Source organism: Sphaeramia orbicularis, chromosome 9, assembly GCF_902148855.1.
Source record: "Sphaeramia orbicularis chromosome 9, fSphaOr1.1, whole genome shotgun sequence".
NCBI classification, from domain to species: Eukaryota; Metazoa; Chordata; class Actinopteri; order Kurtiformes; family Apogonidae; genus Sphaeramia; species Sphaeramia orbicularis.
In genome coordinates this window covers 23,611,316-23,631,288 of record NC_043965.1, presented here as the reverse complement: position 1 = coordinate 23,631,288, position 19,973 = coordinate 23,611,316, and the positions used below count along the sequence as shown (strand labels likewise).

The 19,973-nt window shown below is 37.5% G+C and overlaps 1 protein-coding gene across 3 annotated transcripts in view; it reads right to left on the bottom strand.

Moving 5' to 3' along the window:
* Window positions 1-19,973, bottom strand: part of ntrk2a (neurotrophic tyrosine kinase, receptor, type 2a) — a 107,527-nt gene that overhangs the window by 13,981 nt on the left and 73,573 nt on the right. For 2 of the 3 annotated variants that reach the window (XM_030143450.1, XM_030143452.1), the window contains 4 exons: window positions 16,260-16,390; window positions 10,052-10,224; window positions 7,977-8,132; window positions 7,740-7,830 (listed from right to left, as the gene is read on the bottom strand). In XM_030143450.1, coding sequence (XP_029999310.1) covers window positions 7,740-7,830; window positions 7,977-8,132; window positions 10,052-10,224; window positions 16,260-16,390 — 551 coding nt within the window. The remainder of the gene's footprint in view (window positions 1-7,739; window positions 7,831-7,976; window positions 8,133-10,051; window positions 10,225-16,259; window positions 16,391-19,973) is intronic. The other variant, XM_030143451.1, reaches the window with a different exon arrangement.

Below are 19,973 nucleotides of genomic sequence, written 5' to 3'. Positions count from 1 at the left end.
TGCTGAGCTACATTTTTTATGTTTGTTAACTGTCTCTCTCTGCGTGTGTGCCTCTGTCAGGGTGTGTGTAAAAAGAAAAGAAGGAAGGAAGAAAGAGGGAATCAGAATAGAATTGGACAAAGACAGGGGGAAGAAAACAAATGAGGGGGCAAGAAGAAAAAGCCTGAGATTGAATGTTCTTACAACTGGGAGAGCATCAAATATTAAGAAAGTCAGCTCTACAGTGGAACCTTCTGAAGACGGAGTGAGCTCCAAACCATGCATCTCTCTCTGTCATCTGCACTCCTTTTGTTTTTTCCTCTCAGCAGCTTCATCGTCAGTCTTTGTCTCCTTTGCTGCCCCCTTCGCTCTGCCAATCTCATCTTCACCTTCCCTCCGTCTTTCGCTCTAAGCCTGGCTGTCTATCTCTTTTCCTCTCGCTCTTATTAATATGCATCATTTCAGGGAGACAGCTGCCTGAGTGCTCCACTAAAGTCTTTTTAAAAACGAGGGGAAATAAAGAAAAAAAAAAAAGAAAAAAAAAAATCCCTGTAGTGACCTCCTGGAGGCTGGTAACCATGGTAACTAGACCATTATGAGATGCAGTGTGGGAGGGGCTTATGTGACTAACTCCACCTACTCTTTGTTACAGAGAAACTGTACCTTAATTGCCCTCAGTGTTACTATGGAAACAAAAACTGTTACCCAGAAAGCTTGGGTCCTTTTTTCTCTGTGTTTTTTTTTTATTAGTTTTTCACTGAAAAAGGAGATCGCCCTTTTACAGGTTTTACAGGTTTACTGTACATAACATACCAGTGACGATTTCCCTCTCCATCATCAATAAAAGAAAAACCCGTAATTAGAAGCACAGCTCAGTAAAAGTAACGTCTGAACTGTACAGGTCCTGTAAGGGTCCAGCGTGTACGATTTAAGTGGATTAATGGATTTAGGAAGATCTATTCGCAGACATGTATTCAGCATTAATAAGGTTGTCTTTCATGAGTCCGCCATGTTTCTGTAGTATCTCAGAGCCTCTTTTTTCTATTTTGTAGCAGCATTAAGATGCATGACCATCACCCACTATGTTTGACTGAGTTAATATTTCCTTAACTAAAAGCAGAACAAGCAGAAAAAAAACACTGACTTTACCGTTTTGTATTAGATCTAAGACTCATAATGTACTGTATATATTATGAAGTGTATATTTACATTTAGGAAAACCATGTTGTAAGATAAATATTATGATAATTACTTAGCTCTTGTGCATATATAATTAATGGAAAACAAAATGCAAAATGTGTTTTATATGTATACACTATATAGACAAAAATAGTGAGGCTCAGCTTGTAGGATTTTCCCAACCCTATTGATTTGAAATATTATTATGACAAAAATGTTCATGTCAGTTGGTATGATTATTTATCACCATAAATGTCAAATCAATATTTCATTTAAGTTTAAAGGCTGATTTTTCTTCCTGAGTGAGTATTGAAGAAACCAGATGATTACTTGTGGCTTAAAATGATTATTTATAATCAGAACATGACAAATAATCTGGAAACACAGAAGTGTGATTTTTATCTGTGAAAAGCGCTTTATAAATAAACTTTACTTACTACTTACTTATTAGAACATTTACAACCAATTACAACAAAAATGAAAATTAAGTAAGCATAGATGACTAACAACAAAATTAAGGCTTAAAGACTTAGAACTTTTTTTGTAGCAACTTTCAAATGAATTTTTGTCTATATGTAACCTTTACGAAGGTATTTATTCATGTATTCACTATTTATTATAATATTGTCCTCTGCATTTTGCAATAATCTTCAAAATCATCTTTTCTCTAATATTTAATTTCCTGATCAAGGTGATTTTCATAAAAACGCATAACAAATTCCAAGGTTATCATTGTCAGAATAGAGAAAACATATATCATTAACTGAGCATAAATACAATTGTGTACAACCACTGTCATTATTAGTCCTACTTCTTATTAATGAATAAATAGAATTAATAATTTGGAGGTTATAAAACATTTTAGATCAGTAGATGCTTTGGTCATCTTTGAGAACTATCTCTAAAAATAATAACATTTTTCACAGCATAGAATTATCTTGTGGTCATTGTCACCATTGTCATTACAATGAAACATCTTAATTCATTGTGTGCTAATACAGTTGTTTATATAGGGGCTGATAAAAACATAAGATTGTTCGATTTTTTAAAAAATTTCTAACTTTGTTTTCACTTCGCGTATACATATGCTTTATTATACACTCCCCAGCCAAAAAAAAGCTGCACATGCAATATTTGACTGCACCTCCTTTGGTTTTGATACAGGATGCATTCACTGTGACCTATTTTTTGCGACATAATGCTTATGTAGTGTCACAATAAGGTTCATAATATTTTTTACATCCATAGATGCATCAAGTTTTGATTATTGATGATGGAGAATCAGACCGCTGCACCAAGTCTTCATCTCATCCCACATTAGAGTCTGGACTTTATGGAGGCTAATCCATGTGCGAAAATGATGTCTCATTCTCCCTGAACTATTCTGTCACTTGCCAATCAAGTCAATCTTCTTGATGTTAAAGAAATGAGAGGCTACTTACTGCAGTTAGAGTGAAATAAACAGCCTTTACAAAAAAATGTAACAGCCTGGATTTAACTAAGCAAATAGTTTTGATCATTCCATCGGTAAGTATTGCAATGGTTATTAATGTTTCAGTTGTAACAGGTTATTTAACTCTCACCCCTTTTACACAGCACTTCTGTTACAGGTGTATTTCGCCTTTATTCTGGAACGACGTCTGTGTAAATGAAATGGTGGGATCATTCGGTCCCATCTTTATCATAGCTTTGTAACGTCTCTGGAGGTAGTAACAGAGCCATGATAAAGGTGGAATCAAGATTCTGGAACGCCTCTCGTTCCATGCACTAGGTTTGACGTCTTGATAACATATTGCGTGTGCGACCCCTGCGCCAAGGGGGATTTAAAAATGAGTGCAGGTTGTTTACAGTAAAAATAGCATATCAACATGACCAAAAAGATGTTGAACCGGGGAGATGCTGAGATCTACAAGCTGTTGTTACTTCAGGTGGAGGACTCTATCCATGCTAACATTTGTGGAATGGTGAAAGACTCTGGAGAGGTTAGCAACACCACTATGCTCTGGGTATTTCTGACGCACACATTATACATCACACTATATGCTGCGTCACCGCCCCTTTGATTCCAGAACGCAGGTCTGCTGTGTAAAAGTCCAGCCTGTCTCACCTCTGTTAGTCCTTTGGCTTGGCTGTGGAAATTGGTCAATGGTGGAAAAAAGGTGGGATCAACATCTCACCTTTTTTCTGTGATCTGTGCAAAAGTGTTTTCTAACTGCAGTAAGTAGCCTCTCATGTCTCTAATGTTAAAAAGACTGGACAATGACAGGACTGATCAGGATCATCAGGCTAGTGACAGAATAGTTCAGGGAGAATGAGACATCATTTTCACACATGGATTAGCTTCCATAAAGTCCAGACTCTGAATGACTGACTGACTGACTGACTGACTGACTGAATGAATGAATGAATGAATGAATGAATGGTTTATTTTTGGTTTGTACAGTAATTGCCACACACAGTACAACAACCACAATAAACACAAAAAACAAAAAAAGGAGGACAAAAAGGAAAAATCATCAAGCATTGTCATTATAACAAAAGAATCAATAACAAAACAAAAACACATCTACCATCTCCACTTAATATTCCTGATTCCTTATACTTGAGGCATTTTTAAAATTTTATCAGAGAAGTGAACAACTTAAATTCATTGTCATGTCCATTCCATAATTTCACACACACAACCGAAATACATCTGGACTTCACATTTGTCCTCACTTTCATACATTCAAAAATATAAAAACCTCTTAAATTATATTACTCTCTCCTAATTTAAAGAACTCTAGAATGGTATTTGGAACAATATTGTTTTTAACTTTATAAATCATCTCTAATATTTTAATATATACAATATTCAGCAATTTTAGGGTATTAAGTTGAATAAATAAATTGTTAGATGCTTCAAAATATCCTACTTTATTATTTTAATAGCTCTTTTTTTTGGGGGGGAATTTTACTAACGTATCTATACTAGTTTTTCCTGCATTCCCCCATATTTCTACACAATGTGTTAAGTCGGGCATAACCAAAGAACAGTATATCATGTATAGGCTGTTTTAATTTAGTAAGTCCCTTGTTTTATAGAGTATGCCTATAGATTTGGACGCTTTACTTTTAATGTACTCAATATGGGGTTTCCAACACTGTAATTTATTTCCAACACTCTAATTTAGGATGTGATGAAGACGTGATGCAGCGGTCCGATTCTCCATCAAAAATGTATGCAACTATGGATGGAAAACATATTAAGAACCTTATTGTGACTCTACATAAGCATTATGTGGAAAATATATCACAGTGAATGTGTCCTGTATCAAAACCAAAGTTGGTGCAGTCAAATATTGCATGTGACTTTTTTTTGGCCAAGCAGTGTAGTATATTTAGTTAGTGATATTCAGTATATTTAGTTATTATGTATATATGCACATATGGGTATAGACTGGGGGGGGGGGGGGGGGGCAATTATACTTCCCATATAGATAAATGTAAACAGTGTCATGATGATACATTTTTCAGAATTGCTGTATTTAGAGAATGATTTTCGCAAGTGCAAGTCATCTCTGCAAGTACATTTCATTATCCACATGTTTTTGTGGAGAATATAAACAGCATTGTATTGTCCATCCACATACACACACACACTGACTTCTGGACAGATAACTCCTGCACTCAGGCCTCTCCTGGTGCTCAATAATGGTGCTGTTTGTCAGAGTCGGGTACCAGAGATGGGTTGTTAAAAACACACACACATGCACACACACCCACACACACCAGCCAAATTACTCTGCAGAGATTGTTTAGCTCTACTCAGTGTCAGCAGCATAAAACACCCCCCAGTGTTAAAATCTAAGCAGATGAATATGTTATTTCATCCTGCAAAAAATTCGTTTAGGCAGGGAAGCCAATGTGCAGTAGTGTGTTTATGCATTCACTTTAGCAACTAAAACTGCAAGTACAGCCCCACCCACTCGGTCACACACCCACACACGTTAAAAAAGGCAGCGTGGATGCACCAGGCTTGAATCAGGCATCCTGTGTGTCTCCTGAACGCCCGTCAGGTTCATTGTATAACGGGGGATTTGATGACGTCACCTCATCACAAACCTTTCAGTCCTACGCCTTTGCTGCTATTTTTTTCTCTCACATACACATACACATACACACACACATATGTAAGCAGTGGAGAGAACGGGGGGGTGGGGGGGGCCTCCAATTCCTCTATGAGTCATCTTTGCTCCTGTCTGACGCAAAAGCATGACTGAGTCCCTATACTCTACACCCCCTCACAGACACACATGCATACACCTCTTTGCTGAAACGTGGCGGTATTGCCGTGTTACCTCCCACCATCCTGCATGAAACCCACTCTGCTTTGCTGTTTTTCCTTGTGTGTCTCTGTTTCTCTGTCCTTTTTTGGCATTCCTTTCTCTTATTCCTTGTCTCCTTACAGCTCCAGTATATATTTATTTCTTACGAACTATCCTGTACACTGTCTCCTCCACATGCCTTCCCTCCACTGTACGCTGCTTTATCCTTTTGTATATTTATTTGTTCCTTGTTTTCTGCCTCTCTGGCCTCCCTCTTTTCTCTCTTTTCATCTCTTCACCACCCTCCTGCTTCTGTCTCCCACACTTCCATCTCTCTCTCTCTCTCTCTCTCTCTCTCTCTCTCTTTCTCTCTCTCCTCTTCCTCTAGTACCGCTTCGGCATACTAAACAGAAGTTCTCTGATTACTTTTCTTCCTGAGAAACGTTGGATACAACTCTGAGGCTCACCGCCACTGCCTTTGCTGGTTGCTATGACTACAGCCTCAGCGCTTGGCTTTATTGAAGAGGGGTGAAAGGAAGGGAAATGAAGAGGGTGGTGGAGCAGGGGATTGCTGTGTCGTCATACGGAGATAGTACAAAAGAAAACCTCAGAGAAGAAGCCTCGTCTTTTTTGTGTGGTTATTCGATGCTGTACATAACGTCAAATTAATCTCAACCATGTATTTTTATTGTTTTTAAGTGTGGCTTAGCTCAGAGATAAGAATACTTAAAAAAAATAAATAAATAAATAAAATATATATATATATATATATATATATATATATATATATATATATATATATATATATATATAAATATATATATAAATATATATATTAATAGTAAAAAATGAGTCAGATTCTACTAATATATCTTTAAATGCTCAATCAATCTGTTAAGTATCAAATAAAGGTCTGCTCCTTTCCTCCCTCTCACTATCATCTGCCTCTGTCTGTCAGCGTCATTTATGTCAGTTTGTCACATGGGACGGAGAAAGGGCAGTAAAAAAAAAACCGACAGTCAATATCAATCACTCAGCTCGATTGATTAGATTTTGGCCTTCTAGTAAGGTGACAGATTGCTGCACAGAAGTAAAAAAAATCCCTCAGCTGTCTCTTCTACTCAAACACACACACACACACACACACACACACACACACACACATACATACATACAACAAAAAAACACAGCGGCACATTGGACCACTCACACATCTCTTTTTATAATGCTTCATTTCCTCTCTCTTTGCTTTTTCCACACCAGCCTCCCAGATGGATGTGTGTGTATGTGTTGCATCCCACTGACCTACACTTCCTGCGGTGTGAATAGACCTGTTGTATCAGTACTGTACAACAAGACCCTGAAGGATGCATAAAAGCTCTCTGCAGCATGTACATATGACCAGAAAACAAATAGATCTGCCTAGTGTGTTGAAAATACTCCTAAATAGACTGTAGAAATGTTCACATGAATCTGAATGTGAATCCGAGGCTCAGTGTTTACTACATTTCTCAACAGAGAACAGGTGTTTATTGCACTCGTGTCATGCATGAATTAAACATTAATGGGTACGAAATATTCCAAAAACTGCAGATTCAGTGTTTACATAAAGCTGCCATAGGGTTCGAATTTAATATTTTAGAAGGAGAAAAATATGCACAAATCACAGCAATTTTATGTGGTCATGTAATGTATAAAATATTTTATAATATAATGTTCTGATTAGAGTTGCTGCATCATATATTAATTTATTTCTGCTTAATATTTAAATATTTGTCATGAATTTTGTATTACTCATTACTTTGTCAATATCTTGCACTTTTTCTTTCTCATAAGCCAGATGTCTTGTAAAAAAAAGAGTGGTAAATTCAATATAAACAACTGTTTCACCATAGAATATCTAATAAAAGCTATTAAAATTTTATAACTACTATATATTGATTTATTGAAAAAGCTGCATTAATTTACCAAGAAAGTTGTACTTTACAAGCTTTTCTTAATGAACTCAGACTATAAAGAGTAATACAACTTTCTTTTTTGTTCTGCTGAGCCCATGTAATTATATACTGTATGGCATTGCAGGGAGCTATATGTAATAATATGCGTATTAGTTTCACTGAGTGTGTGCAGTTTAAATGACCTACCACAGCAAGCGTCTTACTGTAAATCTGCTGGAGTCCATCAGCCATGCCCATGCAGGGAAGGAGCAGTGAGGGACCCATGCAACAGGGAGGAGGGAGGCTAAAAGAAGGGCCAGAAAAGGTCGACACATACACCTACCCTGTAGTAGTCAGTGCTGTAGACATCTCTCGACATGCCAAAGTCTCCGATCTTAACCAGCAGATTCTCACCCACCAGGCAGTTCCTGTTAGACAGAACACACAAGCAGACAACACGAGGTTATCACTTCAGTCCAACACTTGTACAATGAGTGAAGGGGAAGTCTGATCACATGTTTCTAATCAATACCTTTATTTGAAGCCACATGTTTAAGTAGATTAAATCACAAACCTGGTGGCCAGGTCACGGTGCACAAAGTGCTGTGAAGCCAGGTAGACCATTCCAGATGCAATCTGCTGAGCAATATGCAGCATCTGGGACTGGGTCAGCTCCACGGGTCTGGTGGTCTGACCCTCTGCCATCAGAACTGCATCTGGACCATGAGACCTGTGAAGGAGTGGAGAGGTCAATAAAATGAGTCAAAGTCATCTGAGTGTGTACACCATAAATGAATAAATTGCGCATTTATCTCTGAAACATGAAATATTACAAATGTATTTTTATTTATAATCATTTTATTTTTAATAATTAAATATCTTATTTCTCTTATTACAAAACTGTGTTTTATTTGACAACTATTTAACTGCCTACACATGCAGACATTGAGATAAGAGTAAAAAGTGTCTAAAACCACAGATGTCAAACAGGAATTTAATGTTATATCGTAGAGATACAGGTTAATTTATTATTATTAGTCCCCTGGGAGAACCTGAGGATTATCATATCATATCATATCATATCATATCATGTCATGTCATATCTTATGTTATGTTATGTAATGTTATGTCATGTCATGTCATGTCATGTTATGTTATGTTGCACCAGGTCACACGTGATTACTGACGTGCATAAATAGGAATAAAAACAGGAATGTGTCAGAAAACAAAATTATTCCAACTTTGTATTTTGTGCAAAGCTACCAAAGTTGACCAAAAAAGTTTTGAGAATACACAATACTAATTCTTTTTAGAATGTTACTAGAAATCTACTGATATTTCCTGATCCTGATGAGAAAATACACGCAGGGCCGAATTGGGAAAAGGGTCTGAGAAACAAGCAGGCATAACTTTCCCAGCATAGAGGCTACATAGAGAGATAATGAAGGTTCATTCCAGCATAAGGGTGTGCCACAGATGCTGTTTTAATATGTAGAGGAAGTTACATGTATTCTATATATATTTGCATGCATTCTATTTGTCACATAGGCTTTTACATCTATTCCCTGTGTCTTCGCATAGACCACATAAGAGTGGATGACTTTCTTTGTAGTTTATGACACCTGTAAATTCTTAACCTTTTATGACCTTTCTTATCTGTTGTGTTTAGGCCACAGACCAGTGTGATACTTGGGGGGGGGGGGGTAAAATTGAGATCTCACAGACTCTCAGAGAGGCCTTATCTCTGAGTTCTGGGTCTCTCTGGCTCTGGTATAAGACACAGAAACTCAGATGATTCTTGGGACTCTCAGACAGACAGCCTCAGCCTCTTTCTGATCTGTACCCCTTTACTGGAGCTCAAATAAAGTTTCTTCCTTGAAGACACTGATCGCTTGAACTGACCCTTCTTTATTTTAGACGAATTAGTAGAGTATTATTTTTTTCCATAACAAATAACAACATGAACTATGCATTCTCAGGTCTCAGGTGACATTTAATGGAGACTGGTGGCTCTAACCAGTATCCCAAATGTATTAAAAGGCAACAAATGGAGACCAACTGGTGCTGAGACAGGATGCTGTTCTCAGGGTGGTAACGAGGGCCTGGCTTAAGCAACATATATAAAAAAACAAAGGTCAAAGACTCCTGTCACGGTTATTTCTGAACATCATTAATTAATAGAAACTGATGCTGGAAAAAGGGGATTTTAGAAGGAGGGGCCCAGGTTTGCGGGAAATCACGCCCCGAGCCTGAAACAAGGTATAAAAGATGGGGAATTTTCAGCTGCTCTTCAGACCAGTCCCGGGTGTGTCTCCGTGTGTTTTAACCTGCATTTGCAAATAAAACACATGTATGGCTCTGAAGACTGATTGACTCGGCTCATCACTGACTCTGAAGAAGTTTCTTCTGGAACATCTCTTAGTTACAATTTGACAGTATAGTATCAGGCGGGGTACCAGGCACAGACCTACTTCCAGGTCTCGTCAATCCCTGTAATTTGTAGAACTCTGTTATATTAAAACTAATTGTATGGACACCATGCAAGGGGTTAATAGAGAATATAAATAGTAAAGAATTAAATTAATCACTTGCTTTAGTACATGAGTTCCAGCTTTATGACTATATAAAGCTATATAAAAAGAGCCATGCCTGAGGAACTTGTTGAGGTCTCCGTGTTTCATGTACTCAAACACCATGATGAGTGGGTCGCTCTCCACGCAGACTCCGTAGAAAGTCACAATGTGCTCATGCTGAAGGTTGGTGAGCAGCTCAGCCTCACGGTGGAAATCCTTCCTGGCATTCTCACTGGCCTCTTTAAGAGTCTGAGCACACACACACAGAAGTGACATTTTAATAAACTGACAAATGAAAAACTCACACATTATGCCACGTACACTATTGCCAATTAGTCATTTTCACAGTATACCCCGTCTGCTCCAATTTATTTGGCTGATGTCCACTATGAAAAAAGAAATGTTAGAGTCTTGCCTTGTAAAAGTGAGTTACAGCAACTCTGCACACACACTGTGAAATTACTGGCACCGAACAAGGACTGATACAATAGCAGGGGCAGAAAAAAATGAAGACATTTTATATTAATGTAAGCTATTACGAAGTACAACACTGTTTACATTCATTATATTCCCTGTTTCCCTTCGAAACTAATCTTTGTCTCCCCTCCATGAATCAGGAAATATGTCAGGATGGTTATGTACTGTAACACAAGCATCTGTGACAGAGCGAGAAAAAGTGTGTGCACGCACAAGACAGAGAGAGAGAGCTTCCGGAAATGAAAGTGATACGGGGGTCTGTATTCATTTCACATAAAGAAGAAAAATATAGAAAATTCTTCTTGTCCTCCATGAATAATTAAATGTCTTCCTACAGTATATGACATGGATATACATGTGCTCTCTGCCTTGTGTCAGAGTGTGTATGTGTGCGTCTGTTTGTCTGTCCATCTACAAACAACACAGAGAGGAGCTCCAGTTACAAATAGGGTTTAAAGGACAAGGAGAAGTCAGAAAGAAAAGGAAATGAACCCGTGACCTCTGAGGCAGAACGCTGAGATGCCAGAAAATGACACAGAGCCATCCTTATGCAGCCACTCATTCTCCACCAAACCAAGGCTTTTTCATGTACATTACAGAATGCAATATGATATCACAGCACAATGATATGGCAGATTATTACAGCACTAGAGATACCGTATGAAAGGCTATGCTGCGATCTGAAATATGATGATGAACATGTATGGGAAATGTGGACTGGGCTGATTTTCTTCTGATAAGTACCTGCAGATTGAGATTGATAGCCTGCCTTAATTGGACGTCATAAATAACTATATTTCTTAATAGCGTGCTTCACTGGTTTTCAGGCTCTGTCAATAATAATATAGATTGTGCAAAACATTTCCCTCTGGGTTTCTCATCCACTTGTAAACAGCACTGTGGGTCACTAAAACAGAGATTATTTATTCAATTCAAGTCAAAATCTTAACTTTATTAAAGACATAACTCACACAAAAATACAATAACTGAATGAAATTACAGAAACAACATGGAATAAGAATCAAATCAAATATTCCACAGTGAAAGAACACCAGCAGCTCCTCGCTCTGGACTTAAACCTGACTGAGCTCAATTCAGGATTAGCTAACATCCAAATAATGTAATTTTCAGATCTTGACATCCTGTTCATATATTTATAAACCATGATTCTTATTACAGCAGAGCAGGTAGGAACACCTGCATTTGCAAACATCAGGCTAGCACTGCAGCTTGTAGGAGCCTTCAGCAGCAGCCTCATACTGTCACTATCTCTGCAAACTGTCGTGTTAAAACCTGAAGTGAAAGTTTTTAACAAAAATAGTTGGTGTGTATCTGTGTAAACAATGAAAATAGACAGATTAGGAAATAATTACATCACTCCAGTGGGAATGCACCTTAAACAACAGCAGTAGCAGATATACAGGCTATTAGCTGCTTTATATTTGGTTGCCTCAGCTAATTACAGGTTTGTAACTTAACTTGGCGCTGCTGCTCAACAGCTGCTGCTCATGTGCAGGGAGGGAGATATTTTGCAAAATCAAAATCGTTTGGACGATGAAAGTGAGGAAAAATCCTTTTAGAAAAACATCCGCATTAGTGTGGACGAGGTCTAAATGAACCCCTCCCTCCCTTGAGCGTGAAGCTGACACCACCCTGAGGGGATTATAAGATGTGACTGATGATTTTATGAACACTTAATAAATCATTTACTGATGACTTTAAATCCCTTGAAAAGAACAACTTTCCAGGTGGTGGATACTCCTCCTGTTTTATCCTTTAAAACTGTTGTTTATACATAAATAAATACCTAATCACTCATTTGATTCTGCTGCTGACTATAAATGATAGTCATTAGTAAAGGTTACATAGGGTAACTCAAACAATCAATTGGAGGAGGTTTCTTGGTGAATATAAGAGGTAAAATGATAAAACAAGTGCCAAGGTATTAGTAAATGATTTATTAACCATTAGTGGAGTCATCAGTGTCACAACCTATTAACTTTTAAGGAGGGTTACTAATTAGCGGTGCCAAAATGCTTAATACTTAAATATTTGAATCAGTCCAGTGAATAATTTTTTTTCACTTATCAATAATGTTCTATATTTAATTAAATTTCCATATGTCTATATATTTAATGATTACTGAAGCCTTAAAACCCCAAATGAACTATTCACCTGGTGTGTAACTTACACTTTGGAACAATGCTAAGGACAGCGTCTGCTCCAAATTTAATAAGGGAAAAGAACATCTTTCTTCATAAAACACATGTACTACACCTCTGGGCTTCACAGTTTCTTACAGGCCGGAACATCTACATCTGAACTATCACGCTCTGAGACTCTGAACCCAATGTTGAATTAATTTCCAGGAAAAAAGCCATAATATTGCACTGTTAGTCATCCCGTCTGCGTGCATTCAGTTCCCAGGACAAATAAGAAGCAATCAACAACCTCTGGCTTATGAATATACTGACTCACATTTAAATGTATGAAGGCAGCAGTATTCAGAGTGCAAGGTGAAGGAATGTGTGTGCATATGCATATTGGTATGTGTATGTGAAAGTGTTAAAGTGTGCATGTGATCGATGGCCCCACTGTGGATAATATACAGTAACAGTGCAACGCATTTCTGCGTTATGGCTGACTGGCTGATTGATAGTTGATGCTAAAGCCAGGCCATTAAGCTCTATTAGTGTAGTGTAGGTTATTGTGATGCGGTGTACAGGAAAGAACATGTTTCTATAATGCAGTATGCATGACAGAGTGCAACATAATGTACATGTGGAACGCTGGAAACGAGAAGTGGGAGGGGGTATTTCAAGGGAAACTTCTTTTGTTTTTATCATGTCTCATTATGGGAAACAAAACAGACTGTAACAATAGCAAAAAATTCAAATTAAAAGGAAAAAGCAGTATATAAACCATTTAAAAAAGGTGGTTATATTTGCTCTGAATCTGCTTCAGCATTTCTCTTTCATTCCTAAAAACACACATTTTAAAGTACTTCAATTATTTTGCTTTTTACACAGTCAGTGACAAAGGCCAACAGCAAATGCCTGGTGCCGAGTCTCTGCTGCCAAAAAATTAATGCAATTTTAGTTCCTTTTGTTGAGGTTTTGTAAGGTTTCGGCTTTCAACCAAATACAAGTTCTAGTATGTGTTGCTTCCATTATTTAAGGATTAGATTTTAGAGAAACAAAACACAAACAAACAAAGAAAGGAAGCTCCATTTCCAACCAAGTACATAGTGCCTTTGTGTTTTTGGTTGAATCAGTCCTTTAATCAACAGCAAATGGACGCATTGTTTATTCAGAAAGTCTCTTTTCATCAGCCTTCATTGCATTTCTCTTTTTTGATGTGGCAAGGAGGATTGAAAGACAACTGAGCAAAAGTGGTGAGTCACTGGGTTTGTGCAGAAAAGGATGAAGAGGAGTATCGCACTGTAGTATGAGCTGGTGGTACATTAGCTAATTAAAAACATGGATTTGTGAGTCTAATCAATGATCTGACTCTAATGAATAAATGATTGATCTACATGATGTCTACATGCCACCTACTCATGGTCATTAAAGTATATTTTAGTGTAAGTTGCAAACAGATTACCAACTATATAATTTGATATAATGCATGTATATGACATGCTGTCAATAACACACAGCATCTTGTTTTGCAACTCAACAATCTGCTCCACAGGATTTTCAGGTGCATATTCTACCAAGTGCTCAGACTGAGCTGAAGCTAAGCTGGCAGCAAACATCAGTGGGCCTGCAAGCGGTTTAGAGCTAAGCTGAAAGAAAAGACGAAGAGTAGGAAGAGAAAAGAAGTCAGAGGATTGAGACGAGCAAAGCATCAGGGTGAAAAAAGAGACGAGAGAGGAAACTACTGCAGGTGAGAGTTAGAGGTGAGGAGGAGGAAGACAGAGGAAGTGGGAGGTAAAGCAGGATGGAGGAAGGCAGGGGTCTCTCTTTCTCTCTCAGGTCATGTATTCTTAATGAGAAGTCCTGCACCAATACGATCCTGTTTCACCACATACTTGAAGAGAAAGCATCTTTGATGGAGAGATGGATTGACGGATGAATGGTGTAGTAGGCTGATGCCTGGGAAACCATTTAATCTGACCCCGGAAATCAGTGGTTTGAGTGTAATTCCACCTTTTGCACTTCGAAAAAACTCTTTAAAGAACAACTGACTAACAATAGCCGAGGCAATGGAGGTGGAGCCAACGCGAACATGGAGTCTAAGTACAGTACAGACGCCATATGAAGGATTTAATTTCAAAATGCCATGTATCCATTTCAGGAACATAAGATTATCTGCTGTAAACTGTTCAATATTTCAAATGTATTTCAGGGATCATATCTCATTGCAAAATATTGCAGAGAAGGCAATAACTTCACCTTCAATAACAACATTATGGGCTTTATTTTGGTGCCACCAGAGGGTCTATGGGAGAAAAGACTTCAAAATGTTTTATATCCTATTTAGAAACAGGGATACTTTCATTATATACAGACTGGATGATATTTTTACGTTTACAAAGACAGCCTGTCCTTGTATGTCTGGTCCTTGTCTAAAATCACATATGAGAATTGTTTTTTGGAAGTCACAAGCTCTCTGTTTTAAATTAAAATGTAATAAAATCATAATTTATAATTTAAGATAATCTTTAAAATATGTCTGTTTCACATCAAGGTTGCACACTGGCTGGACCTGCTTCTAGAGATATAAATTCAAATTTTCTGGAATTTTAACAGTACATTTTCCTGTACACCAGTGTTTCTCAAACTGTGGCAGGTCCCCTAGGAGAGGTGTGAAGGCTTGCCAAGGGGGGCATGGGATCATTCCTGGGTGTTTTTTTTTTTTTCTTCAAGTTAGAACATGTAGCAGGTGGAACTAAGGTTTTAGCATTGGAGCATCCTGGACTCATTTTAGGGATGTACAACAAACAAATCTACTGCCAAAGAAAAAGAGTTTAGGTTTGGAGAACAGACAAGGATTTTACTGGAAAAGAAAAATGTGCAATGTTTCTGTTTTTGCACACTTTGTACAGTTTGCACTTTAATATTCTGAGGTGTGCAATGTAAACGGGCTCATTGCAGCTATTGATATTGTTAAAATGTTCATCATCTTTGTTCATCTTTGTTACCAAAATTAGTTTGTTGGTCTAAAAAAAGTAACTTTATTGTCATAGTTGTAAGATAATTGTGCATTTCCTATTTTTATTTGGAAAAATATTGTTGCAGGGAGCAGTCTTATTGAGTTTATTTGTATTGTTCAAGCAAAAATGAGTTATTTTTAATTTGAACAAAAAGTTATTCAAGGAAAAGCAAAAATTGTTTTATTGTTATTGTTAATATTGCGTTATTGTTATTATTGTTAATGTTAGTATTGTTACAATATTGATGTTTCTTTCAATAAAAGTTATAATTGCACCACTGTTACAGTGGGATTTTGCATATTATTTGTTTTAAGGAAGACAGAGAATTGAGTTCTGTTTCTATTCTTTTTACTTTGATATTTTTATACATACAGACAAAAATTCATCAATGAACAAACATTAGTAAAATAGCCTCACCCCCAGCAGGTAAGTCATTCATGAAAACAGCTGTGGGACTGCCAGAGAGGTGCGTTGGTTTTATGCACCTGAATAGCTGCAACATGGGGTTGGGGTTGAGATTTTTCGTCCTCCAAAGGGGGCCAGGCAGAAAAACACTGAGAACCACTGCTGTACACAGTCCTTTTAAAAGATGTTTCCCTTAACCTTGAACAAACATAAATCAAAACAAGCCTATAAGTCTTTGAATTACCTTGACAGCCACCAGGATCTTCTCCTGATCGGGTGAAAGGTTGTAACACTCGGCCAGGAAGACTTTACCAAAGGCCCCCTCTCCCAGCTCTCTCTTCAGCACAATGTTGTGTCTCTTAATATGCTGCACAACTGTGGAACAGACAAAGAGAAGCAGAAATGAAAAGCACAGTTTTATCTAGTTTTGGACATAATTTGTATCACACCTTTCATGTAAAAGCAAACCATATTGCAAGACCTGCTAAGTCAGAATCTTCTCAGAAATGGCTAAGAAATGAAACGTTTGATGAGTATCTTATAATTTCTTGCATCTTTGTAGTCCACGTACGTTAAAGTCCCTCATCTTTTACTTCATATTTCCCCTATTTCAACTGATTATCTAAATAAAATCATCAGAGGATTAAGCTGCATTTAATTGTGCATGTTATAATTTACTTTATTTTATCTGGTTTCATTTGTATCTCATGCGAAGGCTGCAGGAAATGTGAAATCTGTGTTTTGCTGTACACTAATTTGATCTTGCTTTTCACTAAAAATGTAAATCTGAAATGTGTGTGTCACTATCTGTTTCATGTACATAATCTGTGTCTGCCTTCTGCTCACCCTCACTTGGATCAGAGTCGACAAAACCTGCTCTCTGTTGCTAAGTAACTCAGGACTCCATGCCAACAGATTTTTAGAAAATTTGGCTTCTCACCACAGTGATGTTATACAGCTTTATTCTACAGAATGATTAGCAGCGTGGCGCCCTTACTATAACCTAGATCAGTGCCGTCTTTTTGACTGTGGGCCAGATGTGCAGCTGTTTGCAGGCAAGGGAACACATACTATCCTATAATGGGCTTGGATACTTGAACACACACACACACACGCACACACACACACACACACACACACACACACACACACACACACACACACACACACACACACACACACACACACACATACACATACACACAGCAGAGGACACCAAGAGCTGAGATTTATCTGTGATGTGATTAAGAGGTGCATTTGAAGAAAAGCTGTCCACTCAGAATATCACATTAAAGCCCAGCTAGACTCTCAGAAGCTGCATCGATCTACACTGTAAGCTACTGAGGTCCACCATAACCCAATATTGTGCAGACAGAAGCAGAGAGAGAAAGAGAGAGACAGAAAGAGAGAAGGAGGGGAGACACACACACTGCTGGTCTACATCAGATATTCACAAACTGAGGAGAACACCTCAAGTGCACTGTTTCCTTTTCAATGCCGCTAAAAGTCAGTGTGTATTTTCCATCTCTTCTTCACAGCGTCACGTCCTCAGTTCAAACAACAGCAGCAGGTCACAGATCTCAGTGTACCCACAATTCCCCCGTGCAGCAGCCGCACACAATAAACCCACATCCCCACAAGCCAACTATCCACCATTTAACCAGCTAATTACCTCACCGCACCATTTCCTAGTAAGGTTGTGTAATAAGCGCTCACCCATGACAACGCCTCGCACCACTTCTCCTTAATTAACAGACTCAAATAGCAGATAAAATGATGTGTGCAGACCACCACTTCCCCTGCTGATTTCTTCCTCTGTCCTGAAAGAAATATCTGCTATTTTTCTCACTTTAATGTGTCTTTAATGCTAGGTTTATAACATATTTGCTGCAACTAATTTTGCATTGAAACTCACATCGCAATAAAAAAAAAAAAAAACACTCCCGCAATGAAGTTATTTTATTTCTCATGTCCTTATATTGCTCATGAATCCTGCTTTTCACCTATCTGCTTTTGTTAATTGTACACTCACTCTTCTGCCAGGGCTTTCATTATTAAACCCTACCCCTGTTCTTCTCAATCAGTATCCCTAATTAAGATCTACAGAAATATTATTCCCCATTTACCAAACTTTACTCTCTTATTCTCTGATGTTTTTCTTAATTAGTAATCGTTTTCCATGCTTATCGTATTCTCTCATTTTCCCTCATTTAGCATCCCTCCATCCAGTCTCATTATCTTGCTCTCATTTTCCTTATTTAGCATCCCTCCGCTCCATCATTTATTTCTCGCTATTACCATTCCCATCAGCTGCTGAACCCATCACTTTTTAATTAACATCTTATAAACATTGATATTTAGGCACATGTTCCTCTCCCATTCTGTTGCTCATCAGTCTTTTTCTATCACTTTGTTTATGACGCTGCTTACAACATTAACATCAGGAGGAATATTATTTCCCATAAGCCACCTCCTTTCCGATCTTTTCCATCTCTCTCTCTCTCTCTCTCGTTCTGCTTCTCCCTATAGAGCCTCCTTTCACACTTACTGTACAATCCTTAATCAGCATCTTATAAACAACCAAAAGAAATTAATATCTCGGGATGTAATTATTCCCTGTTTGCCATCTCCCTCATTTTCTTCTCTGCTTGAAATCTTTCTATGACCCTGCTTCCTAAAAAAAATAACAGGTTGGAAATTAATGTTTTGGAACTAAACAATGGGAGAGGTCAGAATACACACTCATGTTTGTCAGATGAGGGCGAGCAAAGACCTCAAATCTGTTCTTCATCACATTCTTTATACAGTAAATGTTACAATATTTTCTGTTTTCGTTTCCATTTCCTTGATATATAAGCCACCACTCCCAACTACCAAATGTGTGCCCTTTTATTGTGAGGTGTAGCTAATTGTGACCTAATTTTCTGTAAGCTTAGCGTGCGTTGTGTTTGTGTCTGTGCAGGCATGTTTTCTGAAACGCACGTGTTCACTTATGAATCGCATTTTCCAGAAGCACGTTAATCCTCTTTCCCTAGATACAGCAAAATACAAACCCCAGAAGATCTGCTGAGGTGGAAGGTGTGGAAAAACTGAGAGAAGAAGTCAAGAGGAAGGTGTAACAAAACAAGGATGAAGGAAAATACTTTCTCTATTCAGTTCAGGGTTGTGGCTATACAACTGAGTAAACACAGGTCAAGTAATCGGGTAGTGCACCTCTTTTTTGTTTGTATCCTACAAATAAAAAACTATGCCAGATCTGATCCTATCTAGTAACCCATAAAGATCCAGTGTTACTTTTATGGCAGTTCTCAGATGAATTTATTCTCTCTATTTCACTGTTGTTAAGTGATTTATCACCTTTTATTATAATATTATCCTCTGTATTTTGTATTTGAATTTCCCCCAGGATCAATAAAGTATCTATCTATCTATCTATCTATCTATCTATCTATCTATCTATCTATCTATCTATCTATCTATCTATCTATCTATCTATCTATCTATCTATCTATCTATCTATCTATCTATCTATCTATCTATCTATCTATCTATCTATCTATACTTTTTTGATGAAAACCAGGTATTTTCCCATATTTAATTCACTGATTATGTAGGTATTCATAAAAGCTCAGATTAAAAATTAAGGTCATTATATCAAAAACAGAGAAAACTGAAGAAAAAAGGACTTTTTCAGTAAAGATATTATTAACTGAACATAAACCAAGTGTTTCCATTCACTGTTATGTATCAAACTCCATGGGTTTTACTGATGAATCAATGCTGTAGAAGATGATGGTGTTTCTATGGTAACTACGGAGCCTCTGAGCATCCAAATGGGTCATATCTGATGACCATGAAAACATGACAAACTGCATTTTACACCAATTATTTACATGTATTGATAGGATTAGTGGATCAACAGGTATGAAACAGTTATATCAGTAGATGGTTTAGGTAG